The sequence below is a fragment of the Fringilla coelebs genome (assembly GCF_963513975.1).
Source record: "Fringilla coelebs genome assembly, chromosome: 4".
Lineage (NCBI taxonomy): Eukaryota > Metazoa > Chordata > Aves > Passeriformes > Fringillidae > Fringilla > Fringilla coelebs.
Window position 1 is genome coordinate 38,221,337 of NC_140032.1, and position 25,453 is coordinate 38,246,789.

The 25,453-nt window shown below is 36.2% G+C and overlaps 1 protein-coding gene across 1 annotated transcript in view; it reads right to left on the reverse strand.

The window, feature by feature from the left end:
- PALLD (palladin, cytoskeletal associated protein) overlaps positions 1–23,955 on the reverse strand; it is a 186,112-nt gene extending 162,157 nt beyond the window's left edge. Inside the window, exons 1-2 of the mRNA XM_084204387.1 lie at positions 23,812–23,955; positions 19,843–20,889 (exon numbers count right to left, since the gene is read on the reverse strand). Coding sequence (XP_084060513.1) covers positions 19,843–20,888 — 1,046 coding nt within the window. The 5' untranslated portion in view covers position 20,889; positions 23,812–23,955. The remainder of the gene's footprint in view (positions 1–19,842; positions 20,890–23,811) is intronic.
- Between the last annotated feature and the right edge of the window lie 1,498 nt (positions 23,956–25,453).

A 25,453-nucleotide genomic window follows, 5' to 3' on the forward strand; every position in this document is an offset into this window, starting at 1 on the left:
GGTTGTCAGGAGGAGGAATTGCAGCACAGTGCTATGGGCATGAGTAAAGCTGCCCCAGAGTGCCCCGCCTCTCACTGGCTGCTCTGGACCACTGGAACAATATTTGCTGGTTGCTATGTAGGCAGAAGTCATTGCCAATGCATCCCATTAACAAGACTGAACCTGGTTCTGGTTGATAAGAACGGGTATTGTTTGAATAAAATGTGTTGATACAATACTCCCCACAGGTAAAACTGGTCATTTTTATGTGCTTGGAGAATGTCTCATGCCTTGCAACCACACATTTAGTAGAAACTTTGATTTCCATACCATTGTTGTTAGCCTTTCTTTTTAGCAGATTTGGAGGAATGATACCTCATGTTGTTTCAAAAGGCACATGGAATGTATGGTGTATTTTAATATTTTCCAACCACAGGTTAAACAATCATTCTAAAAATAATTTTACAGTTTATTGGTTTTTTTTTAAGTCAGCTGGAGCAGCTGTATATCTGACAAGCTGACTTTGTGCATCTCATGAGTAATGACTGACAGAGGGTTCTGAGCTCTTAGTATTATATTTGGAAAGAAAAGGCATTGCATACAAGCCTAGTGCATTAAAAAGCATTGCTAAGAGGTTAAGCATTCAGATGCTAGGAAATGCCAAATAGCAAACACATACTCTGGAGAGAATCAGCTGAGCAGATAATGATGTTTGGGAGAGGAAAGGATGGGACTGTTCGTTACCAGGTTTTTTCCAACATATACTAATAGCACAGGAGGGGCAAGAATCTGAGAAACTGAAAGGAGCCTGTTCTCTCTCCATTTTCCTTAACTTTATATATCTGTGCCTATTGCTGTTCTATCTCCTTCAGAATCTTGATTTCATCAGACAACATTTGGACTTTGCTACATAATGTCTACCTACTTTTAAAACTATTATAGGTATTTGTTGTCTTTTTATTTCCCTCAACATGAACAATTCATAAACAACTCCTTTTCAGAATAAACAATGATATAGTGTTACCACTGCTTAGCAAAGGGGATTGCAAAATTCAATATGAAATATTTAGGAGCTGGTTTATTCAGAGAGCAAATAATACAGAATGTATTTAGAGCAGAATTTCTATTTGTTTCAGTTGCAGCTGAAAACACTGACCTTATTACCTAGAATAATGTGTCATCTTCAGTAGTCATTCAATAACTATGCATATTCATTCAATACCTAGTTTTCCAGCTCCAGCAACAACAACAAAAAGCTATGAATCCCACAAAATTCCTTTCTTGATTTTACCCCTCTATTGTATCTGCTAAATAAGACCATCAGGGGGAGGGGGGGTGGGGGGTGGAATGTGGTTATATAACTATATCATACAGTGTACGGTTTGAGTGACACTTGATTTTTTACATTTTGAGTCATTAACTTTATAATTTCAATAATTATTTAGAACTTAAGACATTTTTATGCTTCTTGGAACAAGCCAACAAGGTAAGTTCTATCATACAACATTACAAAAGGCATGAAATCACATCAGAATGTTTTGATCTACCATGAGAAATTCTTACTAAACAGCAAGTGAGAGTTGAAGGCTTTTGTTTCCCCCCATCCTAGTCCCATCTTTTACATGGCTATATCTTTTTGTATAGGCTGCCTTAAATCATATACTTCACATTTCCTAGCACAGCCTCCTGACCTCTCATTCAGTTTTCCCTGTTTTCCATCTCCTTCCATTTCTCCTTACTGGACTGCAATTCCAGCATTCTTAACCAGGCACTCTGTCCTTTCCTCTTGCCCTGGTTTTCAAGAGCTTTTATGTGGTCAGTTCCCAGCTTGTTCACAGCTCCTGACAGTGGCCTCTTGTCACTCAGTGCTGATCCTAAGAGCACCCTTATACTCCCAGCCAAAGCTTCTCTTCAAACTGTCCCAGTCTCTTTAGCCTGATGGAGAGCATAGAGATCCACCAGCCTGTAAAGGTTTATGCTTCTTGGATTGGGTTCTGAGATGAACATAGCAAGTACAGCACATAATCTTTGCTTTAGGGCAAAATTCCTCAATCATGGAATTACATAAAAATCCAGAAAGAACTGCAGGTTGCAACTTGGCCAGCTCTGAGTGGATTTTCATAGGAGTGGCAAAAGGCACATCTCTAGCACAAAGGTTGCCCTGTATCAAATTTCAAAATATGCCCTAAAGAATTGGCAGGATAATATATATATTACCGGGCACCATTTTCTTTTAATTCAGGCAAACTAAACACCTAATTTTCTGCTCATTCCTCTCTTAAAAAGAAAAAAACCTAAAAATCCCACACCCTCACCAGTCACAAAATCCTTCCCAGAACCTTTTAATGGGTTGGGACTTCTGAAGTTAAGGGATAAGGAAGCTGTAATCAGCAAGTCTTCAAAGGATGGAAACAATTAAGGGAGGTGTGGATGCCCCCAAAGAAATAATTTATGATGTGATGTCATTACAGTATCTGGCATTATGAATCAGAATGCATGCAGAACTAGCAGGACTGATGTGGATTCTTCCATGTTACCCATGGTAGAACTCCTGCACAAGACTGATAAAGAAGAAGGAATCTCACATTTCCTCCAAGACACTTTCTGTTGTAACATCCATCCTGCTTGAGCAAGAGAGGGGATCAGGCTGCCTTGATGGAATAGAATGTTTGTGTCTAAGTCTTAACTCCCTCTACTTCACCATGAAGTACGTGAATATTGTGATTGTTCAATTATTCACTGAGACAAGAAATAATCACTACCACAATTCATATGATAAATGTAATACAAGTAGTGACATTACAAAAGCATTATAAACTGGTGTGCTTCCTGAAGCAGAACTTTTTTAGTACATAATAACATATTGCGTTAGCTTTGTCCCCACAAGTAGAATAGTAGTCAACAATTTCCAACTGTCTTGAGAAAAACCCTATTTCACTGTTCAAATTCTAGCAGCATGAAGTTTTCTGTGCAATAAATATCAGTTTTTTTAAAGGTTCAATCAGTAACCAAAATCCTTTCAGGATTGATTTGTAACCCCACCAACCATCTACAGCCTTCCCCTTCATCCTCACTTCTCCTGCCTTAGTCCTGTATCGATTCATTCATGCAATGGTCTTGCCACAAAGACATTAAAAAAAGTGAACAAACTCACTTGGTAGAATAAACAGGAGAAGCAGAATATAATTGCAGTACCCATCACTGAACTTTCCAGGATTTATTGCTGACATTGACTGTGCCAAGAGTCAGTTCTGTTTAGTGAATGACTGCAAATATAGTATTGGAGTGTTTGACTTTATGGTGACACATTTGTACAATAGTCATGAATAATATATGCTGTTCTCTAGTAATTTCCCAGTATACTGCTATTCACTAGTAGTAAAGGTTCTTACTAAAACAATGGTATTCTGTAGTTTTCACCCTCTTCCTTATCCAATTAAAGCATATTTTAAATAAATACCAAAAAAGAGTTAGACTGCAGTTGACTTTTCAAACAAGAAGTTCTCTTCTTTAAGGTGACAATCTAATTCTAGAAAGCAGTGTGAAATGAAGTTAGTGTCTTTAAAAATATATTACTTTTCAAGTTACTCGATACCTTCACTCTCCCAGAGAAAATTTCCTGCTCTGGCTGATGGCCAAAGAGATTATATAGTAAGAAGCCTTTTGCCTTTCATTATTTAGGCAATATTTCATACTACTACAATGTAATCAAAACACTTCCTTTCTAGCCAATATTTGGCCCTAACACAGATCAACATTTTTTCCATTGGTATTTTTTAGTAGCCGGTCTGAAGAAAAACATCATTAAATCTCAGCATTTTTCATTTTGCCTTCATGCTGGGATAAATATCAAAAGTATTCTGTTAGACCTGTGATGACTATTCTCAAAGGGTTCTCAGGCTATAAGGTTTTATGAAACATAAAATTAGAAAAGTGAAATGGATTCAAATATTAAGTGAGGATAGTTTTATTTCTCTAAATCTAAAAATCTAGAAATAATATAACCCCATACAAATAAGAAAAAACATTCAGATACATTTCAAAAACTTGCAACAATTGTAATTTGTTTTTCTCACATCAAGTTCCTTTCCTGATTCCTGCAGAAAAGCAACAAAAAAACCAGGTTTGTTTTCAAACCAAGACAAGAGAATCTCTACAGAACTTGCTGGGTTTAGTGAAATTACACAGAGCATCTCTAATTTGCCTTCCTGGAAGAAATGGGGTTTTTTGATTATCAAGGGGCCATTACAGAGGTTTGCATGAGAGACATGGTGTATTGTGAAAGCATGAAAGACTATCATATTTTCACAACAGTGTCTGTTTGTATGTGTGGGACAGACTTCAGCAGGCACAGGCAGATTTGTTTAACAAGGAGCAGAATAAAGGGGTCAGGAGTTCTAAGCTCTAATGGTAGCTCTGGAATGGGACTTGATGCTCTGGTTACAACCATCACACACTTGTCATAATCATGCTCTACAACAGAGTGACTTCATGAAGTTCTATATCCCAGATGAGAGGTAGCTGTAGTTAGGGTGCAGTAGAGCCACAAAGGTGCAGTAAAACTCAAGTCTGGTGCAAACGCAACACTCTCACAAGATTAGGAGTAATAGTAGTAGTTAATAAAAATAATAATATTGCAAATTCCAAGCTCCATCCAACCAGCTATGCCTTGTTCTTACAGGCCAGAGTGTTACTTGACTTTCTTGCACCGTGTGGTATCTTTGTAGTCCATTAGGAGAGCCAGTAACTGAGGGACCATGAGGTCTGTTCTACAGATTTCTTTAGTTCTGTAAGCTCATTACATCAGGTAGAAGGCAAAGCTTTTTTTCTGTTCACTAGCTTGCCTGCCCCACAGTTATCTCTCACTGGTGCCCATGTTTCATTACAAGAGTTTAAGACTTGAGAAATAAGTGGAAAGTACATTAATCTGTAAGACTCTTGAAATCAGTCTCCTAGCTTTCTGTTTATGGCACCATGTTTATGATAAAGGGCATTTTGAAATTGGAACTAATTGTGCAACATGCTTACTTTATTAAAGCTTTAAAGTATGAAAGATTGTTAAAATAGTGAAAAACCAGTAAGGAGCCTTCCTCTCTCTTGCTTGCTCTCTTTAAACACTGACGGGCTTCAAAATCAATCTACCATGCAAATTCCTCTTGTTTTACTTAACTACCAAATAAGAACTGGACGCTTCCAAGCCATTGCAAAATACGACTGCAGACTTATCATGGGCCTGAAACAAGTCCCTTTGCAATGGAGCCCTTTTCTACATATTGTGCTTTTCTATTTATTCCGGACCTTGGGTTTAAGAGAACTCTTTAGTACAAGAGCTTGCATTAAAGGCAGTACTAAAATAGTGCTTTCCTCCCCTCCCTGCCAAACTGTGAATAACTAGCAGTATAACTAGCAGGAATAATTTAAAACTTTTCCAGAGCTATCATGTAGAAGAACTACATCTATCAGAAATTAATCTCCCTCTAGCCTAAATGGTCAATCTCAAAGATTTTGTCATTCCATTCTTAAGCAAGGTGAGAAAAGATTCCGTTTTATTCTGTAAGATTCACTAAATAAACCTAGCAGACCATCTGATATAATTGATCTTATAGCTGAAGCTATCCTGCTTCAGCTTATGCAAGAAAGATTAATTTTAGAATACCAGCTGCCTGCAGTATTGTAGAAGCCTCAGAAATTCTCCTCCTCCTTTTCCCTTTGGCCCACAATGCAAAGATTTCTTGGAAGTCAAGATGATATGTGCCAGATGGAATATTTGATATTGTGCATTAAATAGTTTTGTTTTTTTAAAAAAACAACACAGTAGTTCTTAAACTGCCTCATAGGACCTCAAATAGATGACAATCTCATTTGCACTTATTCATGTATTTTGTTTTGGGGGCATAAAGTTCAAATAACAGTGGTGATACACTAAGCACAATATGAAACCTACATTCCTTGAAATAAACATGGAAAATGACTAATTAAAGTCCTCACAGAAACATCTAATCTTAAAACTGAATAAATAGCATCTCCTTAAAATGGATAAATGGATTAGAAATATGCTCATGTACATACATCCTTAATTTTAATTTCCATCATGTTTGTTGCAGTAATCTTCAATATACTGTGCAATTTGTTCCATTGTTGCTGGGTTTTGTTGGTTTTTCTGGTGGGTTTTTTTTTTTTTTTTTGGTGGGGGAGAGGCGTTGTTGGGGTTGGTTTTTTTTTTTTTTTGTTTGGCTGGCTTTTTTTTTGGGGGGGGGGCTTTGTTGTTGTTTTCATTTTCGTTAAAGCAAGGAAAAGCAAAGCACAGTTCTTTATGGTAAAATAAGTGACTTTCCCTGAGAATGACAGTCCCGTGTCTTCCCCCTGAGAAGATTATGTTGGCCCTTGATACACTGCACAACAAAGAACCAACAAAGAAACTCCACATTTTAATTAGCCTACTGTCACTCTAAACAAAGGTTCAAATAATTATTGTATAGCAAAGACTACACGTGTGTTAAGTCACCACTGAAATCCCTTCTACTTCAGGTAGCGGGTATTAAGAATTATCATTACACATTTTAAAACTGGAACGAAAAGTTCAATGCTGTGTTTACACCTAAGATATGCATATAATGTACATGGAATGGGTAATGAAATAGTGTTAAAAACCTCCCACTAGCTCTCCAGTACCTTTCAGAACTGATTTCACATATTCAAAGTTTTTGATGCTTCCATTCTTAATGTCCACATGGATCTTGTAATCTTTACTTATTTTTAGGTCAGCCATAAATTTAGTCACAGGTTTTTAATGACCAATGAGGGAAAAAAGCATTTCTGTTCAAAGACTATTATTAGATGCCTCCTATATGACCAACTATTTTGAGGGAGATTATGTAACTAACTAGATGGTTTCCATTTTGAGTACAGGGAAGGTACTAAGAAACTGTATTTGTGCTACTTACTAGGAGTAAATGAGCAAGTAAGAAAATAGTACCAATATAATATATAAGGCAAAAATAAAATGGTGTGAAGCTATGCCGTGTGCACTTCTCACCAAACAGCAATCAAAAAAGAATTCAAAGGTTGAAAATTTACTAAGCAACTAAAAGAAACAGTTCTTCTAAAGAACAACAGAACAGCATTTCGATGAAAGTCTTAACACATTTCACATATCAAGAACTTCATATTGAGGGCGGACTTGTTCTATTTGTGGGAAGACAAGAAAAATCCGCATCACTCTTTGGAAATGGAGGACAGCCTACGTTCCATGTAACTAAATGTACTAGCTCAGCTGAGGCAGTTAAAAAGAAACAAAAAGACAGCGAGAGGCTAAAGCAGCGGTGCAACTCCTTGAAAGTCTTATTTGTATTCTAGTGGGAGCAGAATTAGCATCTTAGTAAAATACCTTGCAACACATGATGGAGCTTCCTTGCTCTAATCAATACATCTGCAGCTGAGTTTCCATAGCCTGCTTCGATCACCAAATTATATTTGAAAACCAGACCTAATCTGGGGAAGAAATATCCCTAGATTTAGATTCTGTATCCTATGCATGAGTGGAACTATTTTATACTGTGAAAGAGAAAATTTTCTGAATACCTAAAGGAAAAAGTAGGGAGAGATGAAGACTCTTGGTAGACAGATGTAAAGGATAATGAAGGCACTTAATTTCTCAGAGATAATTGCCCTTCTGAGAAAAGAAATTGCTGTTACTTGAAGTACAGATTTTGGGAAAAGCAAAAAAAAAAGGATAGGCACAGATATATGTATTAAATGCTTTATCACAAAAAAAAAAAAAGTATCTCTTTTTTTAATAAATTTCTCAAATCAATTTCTGAAGCAGAATACTCCATACAAAAATATACCATAAAACACTAGGAACTTCACCTGTTCTGTTCTATGTCTATGTATCTTTATAATGTTCTATTCATGGTTTAATTAGTAGAAACGTGTAAAGGATATATCTATTGAAAGACAATGTGACTGGTAGAAAAGGAGTCAGATTGTAGTATTCCCTCTAAATCTGCTCCCAGTGACCTCAGCTTTAGCACTTATGAGCAGGAGGTAAGATTTTTGATGATAACAGTGGGAGTCCTAAAAGAGATGTCAAAACCAGATTGTACTAGCAAAGAAAAAGTTCCAATAAGGGCTGTGCCTTAGGCCTCTCTCTAGGCATTCCTAAGTAGTGGCTGTTTCTTCAGTTCTTTCATTTCATTTGCATGCAGTGTAGTTTTCTTGCACTGCCAATTCACAGAATGCCTTAGTCATATATGGGAAGAACCACACATAGGGTCTGTGGTTCCTCATATCTCCCACTGTCAGACATTTGCATTCCAAGGATCTTTATTAGCTGTGTGGAGAGCCTTTCTAAGGAATCAGGAGTTGCTTATTTTGTCTCTGACATTCCTTATCTAATGAAGCTATCACATGGATAAGCACACATAGCTGCCAGAAGTGCAGCTGCAGCGTTGCCAGCCACCACTAAGCAAATTTCAGTAAAAAAGCAGACATTTCACTTTGAATTGCAGTAAGATGGATAAATTGCTCTAATCTACGTACCTCAGTATTAGTCCTACAATTCCTGAGACAGCAAAGGACAACCTATTTTCAGGACAATGGTTTTGCCTCCAGCTTGTTTCTCAAAACTCCTGTGGACTGGAAAAGTAAACTTAATAGAACACCATGTAAACTGGGTGTAAACAGAACTTTAACTTAAGTGAGGACTTCTGTTTCTAGACTGCTATGCTTTTGTTTGTCCCATGTTTGTTCTTGCAGCTGTATAAACCCTATTAAAACACTGAGTCAGGTTTCAGGTTGTAATAATCCCTGCTGCAAATGTTAAGATTAGTAAGATTATTTTTTTTAAAAAGAAAAAAATAAAATAAAGAAAAGAAACATACTTAGGTCTACTGAGATTACTGCAACTGCTAGTTTCATTGATGGTGGAGGGTAAGGAGATCTGGCAAGGCTCTGTACAAAACAGAGTCAATAATAGATTTATCAGGTAATGTGTTTCAATTGGAAAAGTGAATTCACTCAAGTTCATAGGAGATCCATAACATGTCCCAGAAAAATTGCCTGAATATGGGCCTTTCCCAAAAAACAAAAGTGAATTTGGTCCTCACAAAGATTAGGATAAGTTCTCTTAGTCTCATTTGAAAATGGGGAACCAGCAGTCTAGATTGAATAACTTGCTCTAAGAGCAATGTGCTCACATTCTCTGTGATATTAAAAGAGTTCACAGTTAGCAATAGGTGCCCATCAGTTGTACTATAAATGAGAGATGGATTATATTTGTCTAAACTTTTTCCCTCAGCCACCTGAAAAGCACAATTTTATCACATAAGAGGAGATAAAGAAAAGCTGTTCACATATTATACAAACTGTTTTATAAAGCACTGCAATGCTCACGTGAAAGGCACTGCATAACTGCAAAGTAAGCTATTTTTATAATGCTAATGTATGCATGAAGTGCAAGTACATAATATTAATAACGTGAAACAATGAATCACTTTGATTTGAAGCAGCATGTTAGCATTAGACTAAAGGAAACATAACAGCTATGTCTTCATAACAGATTTGTGGCAGAAAAATTTTAGTCTCCTAAAATCTATCCTGAATCTAATCCTAAATCTCCTAGTCTCTGTTTTGACCTGCAAGTAGCTGAAAAAAAAAAAAAACAACCCAGTATTTCAGGAGTCATTCTATCTGTTAATTACCTCCAATCCCCAGGCATTGTAACTTATTTCCCTTTCCCACAGGAAGTCAGACCTATTCAAGTTCATACTACTCCCAGTCCTAAGCTGTGTACTCAACTATGCTGGATAGTATCACACCAACTCGTAGCATGCTACTTGAAGGCAATAAGGTTCTTGGAGACAGGTCACTGACACACACTTTGAACATGCATACAGGCGTTTGGCCCTTCTGCAACTTTCCCCTTGTAAATACAACAGGTGAAATTATCTAGTTGAATTATTCCTCTTGATTTATTTAATAAAAATCACACCTTTTCTCTATCCACATTAGCTACTTACTTAAGAAGTATGCTAATTTCCTGACTTAGAGAAAAATATCATATAGATATTGATTCAAGTTTTCAATACTTAAACAAGTTCCTCAGTCTTTCAGCTGTTTGCAGTCTTTTCCTATACCTACTGATCAACTCCTTTTGTGAGTGACTTCAGATAACTTACAGAGGCACAGAAATAGAAATTAAGTACATTTCTTAAATTATTACATGTGAAAAATTTTCTTGACAACAAAAGCTAAGAAACACCTAAATCCCTAAGGGGACAATATCTTTGTAAAGATTTATTCTGTACAAAGCCAAGCTTTGAATATTTTTTCATTCTGCTATCTTAAAGGAAATTCTATCTCCTCACTACATAACTACATAATTTTTAAATATCCCAAAGTGTAAAGATTCCAAATAATCTTTTAATCTTCACTTTTTTTCTAAAGCATGTGGAATGTGAAAACTCATGACAACATAAAATGTCTACTTGATGTTCTTCCCCCACCACACACCTCCAAATGTGAGCAAATTTGTACAAGGTATAAAAACCTCCATAGCAAACTCCTTAACTTTCCTGTTTTCTTTATATCTTTTTGCTCAGGGAAGGAAATATGGATACTATGAGAAGGACTTGAACTTGGATGATCCTCATGGGTCCCTTCCAAATCAGGATATCCTATAATGCCATGACTTGTTTATTTTCCTATGTTACAGGGAATAGGAGGACAAGGGAATTTCTTTTACTCCTTCTTTCACCATTGCATGGGCTGGAAAGGCAAGTCCATTTACTAGTAAATGAACCACGGTTCCAGCCCACTTAACACAGCCCTATCAAACTATAACACTTGTTAGAAAAAACACACTTTCCAGATGGGTTCCAAAACCAATAAAATAAGCTCATTATTCACTGCTGTTGAACAATTTTTCTTCTATGTTTGTTCTATTATAAGCTTTTAGTCCATAGCCTCTCCTACCTCCCTCAAAGCCCTGCCAGCTCTAATAGCCCAAACTGAAGTTTAACATTTTCAGCTGCGAATGTTTGCAGAGAAGTCCTAGTTTTCAATTTCATTGTCCATTTCTTTAAAGGTAGCTTTCGCATTGCCAAGAATGCATTTACACAACATATTTCAGAGATGACAGCTTTTTATTAGAAAGAATTTTTAAAGCATCAAGTTTCAAAGGTATACTTGTATTTATTAATTTATATTTATAAATCAATGTATTGTCTTTTAAAAAGATATGTCCTGTTTAAGTAACATTAATAAACTGCTATAATTATCCTTAAGAAGGTTTAAACAACCCAAGATGTGGTACTGCCTTTAGGCAAACGAGCAAGCATGTCAAAGTGTATTAAGCATGATATTTTAAATGAGATTTGGAATAGCACTTCATACCTGTTGAACACTGATAAGTAATGATGCCAGAATTACTTACTTCAAACACTCCTCTGTGAAAAGCCTCACTACTCTTTTCTTTTCTTTCAGTACAAGTAAAATAGGCCTAAATCATGTCGGTTCATTCCTGCTTCTGTTCTACTTAGCCTCTACATTTAGTTTTAATTTTCACAGATCACTTTCAATTAGTCCATGACAAGCAGATTGCTGATGCATTTCCTCACCGCCAGACTTCTTGACTGTTGATGCTTTGCACAATACTGGAAAGGCCCTGAGACAGCATATAAGATTTATACAAATAAATTCTGAAACATGAAGTAAAAGCAGCCTCTTGGAATTCTGCCTCTGGCACTGTTTCAGCCCCACTCTTGTGGAAAATCTGTATTTTAAAAGTACTTCAATTAAACTTTGTTTTTAAACTAAAAATGTTTAACATGGACAAAGCTTGTGCAGTGAAAGATCTTTCTGAAGACATGTGGTGCCACATTATTTTAAAGTTCATCCAAGGCTCATTCAATTCCTATGTAAATACAAGACAAAAGTCCTTTATGTTTTTTCTACTATGTAGATAGCAGCATAATTTTTATTACTTTACTTTTAAGCTTTTCATGTTAGCCATCAAGTATTTTGATAACATTTTCATCTAATCTTTGAGTCTTTTTATAAATGCTAGTCCATACATTATTTATTTTGGGAGCATTAGTGAGGAACTTTCGACCTGCATTCTTTTACTGAGAGGCAGAAAAAGAAGAATAAAAGTGAACTGAGATGTTTTTAAAGTTTCACTAATGCAATCAGAAAAACTAAACCAGAGATACTGGCATTCACAAACAGAATAAAATAAAGTACTTGAGCTGGAATTCTCTTCCTAATTCCAGTTTAAGAGAGTAATTCTAGTTCCAATAACTTTCTCTTTGTTTTTACAACTGCCTCTTGCAGCACTCGTTTTCCTGCACCTAACAGGCCTTATTCTTCCAATTTTCAGTATGAAAAAAGCCATGCACAAAACTAAAACAAAAGCATGAAACTTTCGAACCCCAAAATTTACAAGAGCTATTTCCAAATTCATGAAAAATGACAGCTCCAAAGAAAGAGATCCTGGTGATCCACAGAGTCTGTATAACAAAGATGAAGAAATGCTTACATCATGTAGTCAAAACTATTCTAGAGAGACAATAAATAAACTAAACATAAGAATAACCCCCACGTCCCGAATCTACAGATCCTCCTTGGGGTTTTTACAAAACCCAGCAAGTAAAGAGTTTGTGTCCCCATAGGCCACCTTCCCAACCACATCCACACATTCTTTTAGATCTTTGAATATTCATTTTGTAACACTAGTGGATTGCTCTGCCTGTTTTCTAGCAATTTTTTTATTGTATAAGACCTATATAAATTATCCTGTTATCACAATCTGAACTTTGTAAAGATCATTTCACAGAGGAAAGAGCTGCACTTTCCAGGTACCTATTTTAAATGCTGTACTCTATGGTGTTAGACAGGAAAGCAAGGGAGAAAACCTCACCCTTTCAAACAAAACATTTGGTTATCATTACTGTGGGTTAACTCCAGGAGGAAATTGAACTCTAAATAAGCCACTCTTCTTTCCCCTGCCCCTTCTGGGGATGGAGGGACAAAAGCAGAGCCTATGGGTTGAGATAACAATTTAGTGAAAGAGGATTTTCTTAAGATCTAAAGAGAATCCAAAATTTTCAAAATGTTTTATTGCAGACCTGAAGGAGGAGAAGGGAGTGGAAGGCTGGAGAAAATTCTCCTCCTCTGTTCCTCCTACAGGCTGGGTATGATTATCGATGAATACCCAGAGGTATCAGGCAAGACCAGGCCTGGTGAACAACACTGAATATGCACATCCCTAATGACACTCATTGCCCTTGACACTACCACGTCAGAAACCAATATCAGGCAGTACATCAACAAAGCAATCCTAACACCTCTCCCTACTTGGAAAAACATCTTGACCAGCAGTGCATATGGGTACATCCTTGAACAGACCGAGCAAGGCGGTAACCAGGCATTCCTATACAGTAACAACCTGCACAGCACTTAAGCTCTGCAACCAGACAATCATATAAAACAAGAATCTCCCAAATGCTGTTCTTAAGGAGCACCATGGCAAATCTTCTTTCCAAGTGATGCTAAGGTAAAAAAACTACTACTTACAAGTTAAGAAAACTGATGCACGACTAGCATTGATCAGATAGGCCACATAGTATTTTAAAGCAGGTGGGTACATGACCTACACAGGCCTTTACTCCACTGTGTGTTTTCCCGATGCAGAAAATCCTGAGGGTGTGGCCTCTTATTGCCACAAAATGAATGGAGAATGGAAAAGGAAATATCTGAAAGATGCCTGTTACCTACCTAATAGCTGCAGGCCACAAATCCCTACAGGCAGCCCCTGCAATAGCTTTACCATTTGTCCTGGGTTATCACCCCTCGAGTCCCCAGCAAAGCCCACTAGTCCAGAGCACCGTTCTAAGACTAGTAGAATTAAGGAGAAACTTCACAAATCACTGAGGCAACTTTCAACACTACATTCCAGATCTGCTCTGAAAGAAAATTCAAACTCCAGGGATGCCTGGAGAATAATGTGGTATGGTCCAATAAACAAAGAGTATAAAAGGAAATAAATGAGGAAGGAAGAAGGGCTAAAAAGATAATGAGGTCAAATAGCTATTATGTTGACTTGTAAATGAAGAAAAAAGCCCAACAGAAGTAAAGACATTTTTGGTGAAGAGAAAAAAAAAATACTATTGTGACAGAAAAATACTGAGGATGCAGAAATACAATTTTCATATTGATATTAAAGGGAATGATACTGAAGATATTTTATCTTTATTTGAATGTAAATAAAATACTAAACGACAACACATTACTGTTGAGCAGATTTCTTAAAAGAGTGTACTACCAGATTAAAATGGTTAACAACATTTTTCTATTTAATCTCAGGAATAAGAGTGCTTTTAACACTTTCAGATGGTTGTCAATGCTCCCTCCATACACAGAAAAACATCCACATCTGCGAACAGAACATTTTTGACCCAAGGAACTCCTTAGGTACAAGAATATTCTTCCGTTCTTAACAAGCACCCTCTGTTAGCAAAAGGCTAGTAAGAAGACAGATTAGCAGGATTCTGCTCTGAAAAGATTAATAGAGGACTATGGAAGATTTGTGTAAAAAAGTATTTTTATTGGGAAAACATTTTAATAGAGAAAACTATGGGGAGAATATAAGAAAGATGTTTATATTTGTGAGCAATTTGACGACTAACCTAATAAATTATCACCCTTAGGAAATAAATGCAAGATATTCTGGAAACACTTATTATTAACAAAAGGTTACATAATAAGACACCACTATTTCTTGTCACACCGTTCTAGATATTAATAAAGAATTCTAACAATACTGAAATAATGGAGCAGAAACAATTGCATAAATTGTGGAAGTATTTTAGATTAATTTGAACAGCAAAATATGACATTTTGGGACTCAGGTAAGAATCACCTCAAAGCTCAATACAGGACTTGATTTTTTATCATATAAGAATAATATATACATAGTTACTGATTTTCAAGTCACAAGAGCCCTCTCCTCCCACACAGAATACATCCTAATCTTTTTTATCTTTTATGAATTATTTATGTAGCTATCCTAATGCTTGTAATCTACTATACTCTGTTTTAAAGACACATTAAGCATTTCATTGTTCAGAAGCAAATTTTGGTCTGGGTCAAGCAAACAAGAATGGAATTATCAAATACTTTAAACAAGTTCATCATAAAATGTCTTCACTAAAATTTCCATCTTGAATAACACAAGTATGTATATAAGCTAATTAGAATATTTTAAAAGCAGGACCTGCACCATCTAATTCTAAAATCTAACTTAAATAGTTAAGATTCTACAAATAAAAAAAATAACACAACAATGACTATTAAAGAGTTTCTTCAAGAAAGCAAGGAACACACTCATGAAACAGGTTTTGTTTTTAGCTAAGGACACCTAGAATGGTCAAGAATATCCCATTACCACACATACGTAAATAACTATTCACATTTGATAAAAATAAGTAGTACTAAAGCCTTGCCATTATAGAATCAGTAGAACATCTCTATCTCCCACCAAGGCGCCGGTATTTCACTACAACTAAAAAAATCTACTCATAAAAGACTTCAAGAAATAAAACTAAATTCTATCTTTAAAACACAGATTTTCCTACCTCAAATCAAGACCAGCAAAGAAGCAGAAACTACATCTGGGATGCCTCTTTCCAAGACTTAAAACTACCAAATTTCCAAGACTTAAAACTACCAACTGCTGTGTAAGTAGTTTAATCACACTTGTCCTGTATACTTGGGTTTTTGCACAGCTGTTTTGATTTGTTTTAAGCATGATTTAATCTGATGTTCAATTTTCTTTGCATCTGTGCCTGATGGGTGGACCATGGTGGTGCCACAGTTTTTTGTGTTTTTAGGCTTCAAAGCCTTTAAAGACTGCAAACTGGGTAAGATTTTGAAGCTTAATTGTAATTTGGTTTTATTATAAATGTAAGTATTGTACTTGGCATTTGTTTCTGTATTTTCTAAGAACAGTTCTGGGTTACATGCAATGGTTCTAGGAGGAGATTTTGGGTATTTGTTACAGTCAAGTCTAGACAAACAGCACTTATGAGAAGAAAAGGATTATAATGAGAGCAAATTATTTCCTTAAAGCAAAGAAACCTTGTTCTTGTCATGTAGTATGTGGAAAGTGCCTTATTTCCTTATTTTTAACTTTGATTTGGGTTTTTTTTGCGTTAGTTTGCTGTGGAAAAAGGAAAAGAATATATTTTGCACAAAAATTTCAATACTTCTTATGCTACAGAAGCTGGGTGAATATCTGTAAATATTTTAATCACAGCTTACAGCTCAAGGTAGACCTCAGAAAATACTTTAATCACGGCTTACAGCTCCAGGCTTTGAAGCAATTAAATATTCAGGTGGTGAGGTGAATACTGAAGAGGTCTAAGTCACAACCAGCTGGGATTTGCTTTAGTTAGCTCAAGGCTAATATGAGTACTTTAAACACAGCATTGCTGATGCACTTTGAAGGACAGCTAATGACTGATAAATTGGTTTTGAGAGTAACAGAAATTTTGTTTCAACTTATATTTTACATGTTTTAGAGCTTCTTTAAAAGCCAGATATCCTAGAACTTTTCAAATCATTCTGTACTTTCCTAGATCTTAGGCTGGAATCGGGAATCTTACAGAAATATAAGAATTCTTCTGACCAGTGACAAAATATTCATTTTAAGAAATCTGATTTTCTGCTAGTAGAACCAGCAAGTTAGACACTGAACTTTGAAAAAAAAAATTAATGATACTTGAAATGTAACTGATTATTTTCTTTTGGATTTCAACACTAAGATTCTAGTTGTAAGTTCTTCTGTCAAAATATACTTCTTTTCTATTTGTAGTACAAAGCTACCTTGGTCAAGTTTTGTCACTAAAACCATAACACTTACTGTTTTACTTTCAGCTATGTATGGCTATGAACATCTAAGGAACTTTCCTAGTGAAATAACCTTCAAATATACACCTTGTCCTTACACTACATTTGATGTTTTCTTCAATTACACTAAGGTTCTGCAGCATTGTTATGTTTATCCTCATAAGAAAAGTAGCTGGATAAAGAAGGATTCTAGCTCAACTTTGTATAGGCTGAGGACTTAGAAAGTTTAACTACAAAAAAGCTATGAAAAGGGAAGAAAGCCAGTTCTAAAGATTACTTGTGTCCAGGATAAAATATGAGGCATAGAAAAGCAGTAATATGCTAAAAGATCAGAAAAGCCTGTGTAGATTCCTTTGAAGGCCTTTTGCTCTGGTGTCAATTGGATGATTTCATAGTTGCCAGTGCTTGATGCTGCTTAAATATCAGCTGTATTCATTATTATACTGGACAACTTTTGAGTGCCTGGCAAAATAAGAATTTAGTGAGTTTCTTGTCACCATTAAACTATTGTTACTTCCTTATGACTTTAGGAAATGTGCCTTCCAGTTTTCTTCCCAGCTGAGGCAAAAATAAAACCAAACAATAAAAACCCCCAAAATCCTAACTGCTTTCTTCTTTAATCTCACTTATCACACAGAGTTGCAAAAACAGCCTTTACAGTGGCCATGTTATTGAAACTGGGTTTTCTGGGGAAAACCAGAAGAACTGAAGCTTGGTTTCTACAGATTGTATTGCTATATGCAAATGTACAGACTGTGGCTGCCCTGGCTCATGCCCTTGTCTGCATCTCCTGTTGAGCAGATTCTGCATGTGTCAAAAGGCTCGCTCTTACACTTCTCACACCAGGTAACTGTTCAGCTTGTTCCATTCTTTTGGCAATGCAATACAATGCTTTCCTAGTATCCATTTCTACTTTCTTCCTATTCAGAAACCTTCACAAAAAGCTTAATATCTTTTACGCATTTCTTTTTCTGGCTGGTTTCTTCCAAAAACTGTAAATATTTTGATTTCATATGATTCTGGTCTGAAGATTGTTTTCCACATACATTACAAACCAGAAACCCTGCCTAATGAAACAATAGTCTAAGTAAAGTGCTTTAGAAAACTGGATAATTTTCATTACCAAAATACAAGAGAATGGTCAACTATTATTGTATCATTGATGTTTTACTTTATTTTTAAACCATATAAAACTCCCATTTACAGAAAATACCTCTGAAAGTAGCACAGACATTCTTCACTTGCTCTGCAATATGTGGGTGGTTTTAAATAGGCTTGTCTTTTTCCACTGCAGCAAATTAACTATTTACTGGATATATATGGATACACCATGAAACTCCTTTTCATATCCAGAAAGAAGGACAGTGATGTGCCTAGATGATACTATGAAACTGTTTAGAAGTTCCCAGTAATGCTTTTATAGATAAAAGTCCACTGCATATTTTTCTGCATGCTTTCTCATCTGGAAAGAACCTCCTCCTTTCCCCAGTTTTCAGACTTTGGAGTTTCACCCAAGCATCGCTCAAGTGTTTGCTGCCTCAGCCCCTGAGCGAGCCTTGGTTTTTGCTCTCTTGGCTCCAAGCAGCGCTCACTTGAGGGCTCTGTGCCGCCCATGCTGTGTGTGAGTGACCTCTTCAGCCAAGTTGCTGCCACTACAGAAAGGACACGCAGGAGAAGTGCATCGACTTCTGAAATGAGTACTTTTTGAGGTGCAGCTGCCGTATTTCTCCTCTCTTAAGGATGCATAATGAAATAAGACGAAGGGGGAAATTTGTTTTCAATGGAAACTTTGAAAAAGTAATTTTTATTAGTAACTTCTTTCAATTGCCCAATGGAGAATTATTAATAATTATTTAATAAAACCAATTCAGGAATGGACCATGAAAGTGTATTAGTTTGACTGTCAGGGAGCTTTGCAAGAACCCAAAAATTAACATTAATCATGTTTGCCACAATGCAGTAATGGCTGTATCTACAGACTGCTAACATTGCACAATTATGTGTGTCAAAAGGCAAACAAGACAGAAATTACAAATTCATTTATACTGATGTGATTACTTAAAATTATACTTGATTTTTCAATAACAAACTATTATGTCAGCAATGTTTCTCATTACTCATTTCCTCAGTCATTAAATGCCTTCTCATTTTATGATTCTGCCTGAGTTAAAATTCAGAAAAACAGTTTACATTGATCTTGGAGACATTCTAATTAACCAGCAGTAAAAACTGTGTGGTGGTGTTTGCAGGGGTCCCAGGATGAGGGAAGAGACGAGAATGTTGACTCCATGTTTCAGAAGGCTTGGTTTATTATTTTATGATATATATATTATATTAAAACTCTACTAAAAGAATAGAAAAAAGGATTTCATCAGAAGGCTTACAAGCAAAGGAGAAGAATGGAATGATAACAAAAGCTTGTGACTGAACAAGACAGTCCGGACAGCTGGACTGAGATTGGCCATTGATTAGAAACAACCACATGAGACCAGTCACAGATCCACCTGTTGCATTCTACAGCAGCAGATAATCATTGTTCACATTTTGTTCCTGAGGTGCCTCAGCTTCTCAGGAGGAAAAATCTGAAGGAAAGGATTTTTCAGAAAATATCATGGCTACAAAACTGAATCATCTTCTTGAGATATGCTCTTTAGGCGCAAGCTGTCTCTTCTTTTACTCAGATTGATGAAGTAACAATCACATAGAAGGTTGCTAGAGCAAATTCTGTTTCTAATTTTGCCATGTGGCTCTTACATCAAGAAGAATTTAATTTCCCAAGCAAACAGAGTGAAACATTCTAGTGAAATAAGAACATTAGAATGTGTTATTCTATGTGCTTTGTAAAACTGCTTGATTGACTGCTCTTATGTGACTGCCTCTAAGCAAGTCAGTGTCATACCTGTCCTTAGGTATCTTCCACAATCAGGTGACCCTGTCTGGTGACTTAGCACTTACCTGACATCAGGCACTGGGTTGCCAGCAACTCTGCACTCCAGCAATACTTTGTTTCCTTCGGCAACTTCCTGGCTCCGGAGCTTCTGAGTGAATAGAGGTGGTGAAAGTTCATGCTCTTCCATGTTGATGAAGGGACGGCACAGGACCATTTTGCTCTCCATGATGCTCCCCCTTCCAGAATAGTGTTCTCCATTCAGATGAAGTCCTGGTAATTTGTCCTCAGGCTCAGTCTCTTGATGTGGTTTGTCAAACTCCTGGTTCACCAAGGTACTTAAAGCTGGTTGTTTCTTATTAGGTGACAGGTATCCACTGTCTGGGGAAGAAGAGTCCCCATCGGGACTACGGCCTCTTGTCTTTGCTGCCTGTCTAAATATAGATGATAACTCCTCTATGAATGTGGCAGCTTTGTCACACAGCTTGTTCCTGAAAGGACCTTCTCCCTGCGATGCCGATTCAGAGTTCGGGCTTGTCTTAGGCATACAAGGACCACCTTTCTCTGAATATTTCAGGCTTCTGACAAAGCTGGGACTAGCAGGTAGAAAAGCTGAGGTGCTTGTTTGTCTCGTAGAAACTGCGACAAAACTATCCTCCGTCTGAGGTGCAGTGGATTGCTCACTCTGATTCCTTGGGAGAACATGACTTGCAGCAGATGAAGTCCAACTGCTTGCTTGAGGTGTCTGAACAGTGTCTTGCTCATGCAGGTCAGTGTCCATGAAAGCAGGGGTTTCTGAAGGGCTAGAGAGAGGGGTGTTGAGATAATGAGGAAAGTCTGGTCCTGTGTTCTCATCTTCCTCCATGGAATTGGCAATGGCTTCTCGAGCTATGTCAAGGCTCTTACTTATCTCCTCCTGGGTAAGGAAGGCAGAAAGTTCATTTGAAAATTCACCATTCTGTGTGTCTGACAGGGAATCACAGAAAAAGTCACGGAAAGATGAAGCTTCTGACATATTTTCAGGATATCCCTTACTGCTGCCTCTTTCTGGAGAGTAAGTCTCCTTCAGCATTAAAGAAAGATTCAATGCCCGGCCACAGCTTCTGTCTTGCATCCTGGAAGACACAAGAACAATTCCTTAATGAAAAAAGTTATATCCTAGTTCCCATAAGCTAGACACAAAGCTGTAAGATAAGTTGAACATAATGGTGTATGACATACCATAAACCTTGTTTTCTATTAGAATGAGCCTGGACTGCAAATTGTCTAGGTGGAAATGAGAGCACTTAGGAGTAATTTTTCTCATAAATCTTCCCTCAGAAGTATGAAGACATCCTTTGCCTGTATATTGCCTAGCACAGTCTTGATTCCACTGGATCAATATGTATATATGCTGTTATTTCACATCTGATTAGTTATTTTGCATCAATTCTATTATGCTTCATTTTTTTTTTTCTGGTTTTAGCCTTATTAAGATTTTGGGAATATATTTACTTTTCTCTCTCCCATAACATTGCCTTACAGACATTAAACCATCAAATTCTGAGGGAAGTGTTCAACTTGAAACCATTATGAGGATACACACAAGAATATTTGGATTAGAAATTCCAAATGATCCCTTCTGTTTAATGTTGATAATGTGTTTAATATTACTTTGCTTATTGTGCTAACATTTTTAACTTGTTACCAATTTAGTAGCACTTTCCTCAACACAAAAAAATGAAATAGCAAACTACCATATGCTAGAAGTAAAGCACTGAAGCAATAGATTTCACAACCTATATATCATCCTGCTCAATGGAAGTGTATAATGTATATTTTGTACCAGTTTCACAAAGCAGAGAAGTATTTAAACCTCTCCAGTTTCCCAACATGACTTCAGAATTAGGATGAGCATTCTCTTTAAAATCAGCAAGAAATAAGACATCAGGGAAACCATATTTTCCCCAAGGAAAGGACTGGCCTGAAACTCTCCTTGCTGAAATGTATTTTTCTAACTGGTCATTAGATTGTGGCTGATGAGATCTGAAACATAATTATTGTTTCTGCAGAGCATATAATTGAGTTGAACATCAGTGGTTTTAATTACCCTAAAAATTATCTTCTTCTAAGGATAATTTCTACAAGAAAATATTTTACATAAGATTTAAAAAGAAAAAAATTCCTTTAATTCTCTACTGATAGTGGAGAAATGGCTTGACAATCATGCGATGCACTCGGATGTATTTTACATCAGCTTGTGCAGGCTCCAATTACCTGTAGTCACTAAACCAGGGCTTACCCAGCATGTAGTCATTAAATGACTGATAGATCATTGGAATTCTTGGCTTAGCATATGTATCTCTTGATATGCCTGTTTGTCTTGCCAACAGATTACAACTCAATGCATAAAAGAGATGTCTAAGAAACACAAAGCATTTGGGGTTTGAGAAACGTTTTTATAGATTTCAGTGATAAGTTTATTATTTGCTGGGATTACGTTTTCCTTTCCTGTTATCTGTGTTTATAGGGCAACAAATTTAGCAACCATGCCAATCTCTTGTCAACAAAATCTAAAAAAGTATATACAGTATAACTGACTACCTCATAGCAGCTTTAAAGAAAGAATCTGAGAAGCCCAGCAAACAGTTGGTCTAGAGGCTCAGCTGTTCAGGCATAAACTGGAGGAATGCCAGGGAAACAAGGGTTAAAACTGCAGAGTTTCTTCCTCCTTTATCTCAGATTTTTTAAAAAACTTTGCATTCAAATGAACAAAGGTGCTATTTAGACAACATGTAAATATCTGTGCTTCAAATTATATCTTTATTTAAATCTGACACACGCTGGTTCCTAGCTCGTTCACATCTCAAAGTGACACATTACATACTCAGATAAACTTCCCTGACTTCCAACACCGAGCTGCTCTAATGTTTCAATGGGCTTTTCCATGGGTAGGAGGACAATTTTACTTTGTGTTATCCACCCAACATGATGATTAAAATTAGTGCATTATGAATTAACATATTTCTTCCCAATACTCAGCTTTGTCATTAGAAAAATATAATGGCTACATATAAAGTAATTTTCAAAGTCTGGTGTCTAAATTAAGTTAATCAGTCTATACCTGGATAGTTACATGAAGTTGATGGATTTAAATGTGCTGGTTTATTGGCAATTTCTAATGCTGATAAGCCTTCTTAGTGAGGTTTCTGAAAATGGATTCATATGTCTAGCTGTAAGGGGCTGAATGGAAGCTTCCAGGAGAAAGACTTTTTTCAGGCATACTGTAATACATAAACTCACTATTCTTTTAGAGTAACTTGTAATCACAGTGAACTGGAGGTGAAGTATCACTAACCCTATCAAGTAGCTTATAAGATCATAATTAGAAATTTTGAATGCTATTTCTAGCTTCTCCAAGTTAGACTACAATGTATTTATAACAGTTTTCATCATCATCACTCATTAGGTAACCTGCAAAGCCATATACTGTATCATTTAAAGACACAAGCATAAATTACAATGTTGCATGCAGATCAACATTATTACATACAGACTACTTATGAGGTCCTATTTGTAAATATTTAAAAATTACGCCCAAGTAGAACCACATTTTTTATCATGCAGTTTAAATACTTATTCAAAACCCAATGCAGATGCTCTAAAGAATCATACGGTAAATATTAAATTTTAAATTTTTTGGATTTCAATAATTTCAGAAAAAAAAATAGAGTAACTAATCAAATTAAGGATTTGTAGAGATATATAGTAAAATATGGAAAAACATAGAAAAATAAATGACTCATTAAAAAAAAAAGTATATATAAACATCCTGAATTTGCAGAACCTGCCAAATAGGAAATTATGATTTAACATGACCCAGTTATTACTTAACAGGACATATCTCTTCAAAAGAATCATATGAAGGATGAAATGTATCTCGTAAAATTTTTTCAAATGAAAAAGGCACATAGCTTTTCTCTGAATTTTGAAATCCTACAAAATTACTCCACAAACACAACAATTACGATCAGCAGAAAATATAAAACAGATCTTACAATGAGCAGGCCAATATGAAGAGTTCAAGTATAATTAATAGTAGGTAAAGTTGTTTTTCTCCTTCTCTATCTGAAGAGGCTCTAAGTTGCTCCAGCTCTTCACTGAAGCTTGCTTGGTCCTTAGTTGAGAAGACTGTGGCCTGTGCGTTACATCCGTCCTCTGTGACTATGAAATTCGTACCCCCCTCATCTATATTTGGTAACTGAACTCATGTTTCAGCAGACTGCCACTATCTGGAATTCCAGCAGAAGCAACATTAGCCCTGGAAGTGGCACTAAGTTCTCTGTGCTTACTACTCAGAAATTCAGAGAACTTAGCCATTCCCTTTCTATACCATTTTATGGTAATAGATTTTTAAATTTTTTAAACAATATTATTTTCATGGTAATAAATAAAATGACTGCCTTTTTCTTCTAAGAGAAGTTTAAAATCAATAGCTTCCTTGTGTACTTTAAAATATTGTAGAAAAGAAAAAATTAGAATAATTTAGGTTGGAAAAGACCCTTAATATTTTTGGATTTATGAGTAGAAATACAGCGACCTTTTGCAATAATTGATAAATAATTTTTAACCATATACTACACTGTATAAATAAATTAACCTACTGAATTTTCACATCTCAAGTGAAATAATAAAAGAAAAGAAGTATCTCCCTCAGAAAAGACACAAAAATATCCCTGGAAAACATGTATGCTTTTAAAAATACCCCACAACTCTGACACACATATTAACACTGAAACAATCAAAACACACTTTTGGTTTCTATTGTGTTGTAAAGCATAATGTGTAACAGAGTCAATTCTCCCTTACTGTCTCTGTTAAGGAAGCACTTTCACTGCATTAAAACTCCTGTGAGAGTTTAGTCCCAGGAAAAAGAAAAAAAAACTGTCCAAAAGCACTTTTTCAAGCACATAATTTCTATTAAACCTCAGTGAAAGGAAGAAGTAAACATGAAGACTGTTGGTTTAATCTCGAGACTTTATCACATAGTTTCCAGAAATAAAAGCAATGTGTGGGCAACGTGGTTTCTGCCAGATTGCAACCTATTGAGAGTCACATGCTCCAGAGTGGATAGAAGAAATTACAGCTCCAAAGAGATGTTACAGACCTCCATCCCTTCTGCCAGGACCCATTATATCTGCTCTCAGATTTGAAATCATTTTGTACACTGGCATTTGCTCTTAGCTCAAGGTCTTCTAGATACTGCCTTGCAATTTTGACTAAAATTTGTTCCTTGGCAACAATGGAAGTGCAGTAGATGTACTCTTGTGACAGAAGAGCACAAGAGACTCAGAGCTCCCTACAGGATCCAGACCATCTTTATGTACTAAAAAATTCCAATACCACACATCCTATTTCAGTGGTTGATAGAGCATCTTGGCATCTTCATACAGGCAATTACTGTCCCCTAATCACAGCTTGAACAGACTGCTGGACTGGGAATGCTTCCCAATGTATACAAACCCCATTTTTGCAGCCTGAGATCCTTACCGTGTTGTAGTGAAATTAATTAAAAGGATTTTATTTCAGGTCATTTTACAGTGATTTCAGCATGTCAAATAAGAACAGAACCATGATTCTAAAAATTTCAAGCTGAAAACTGCACAAAAAAGGAGCTGGTTATCCAAGAGTTAACCACTG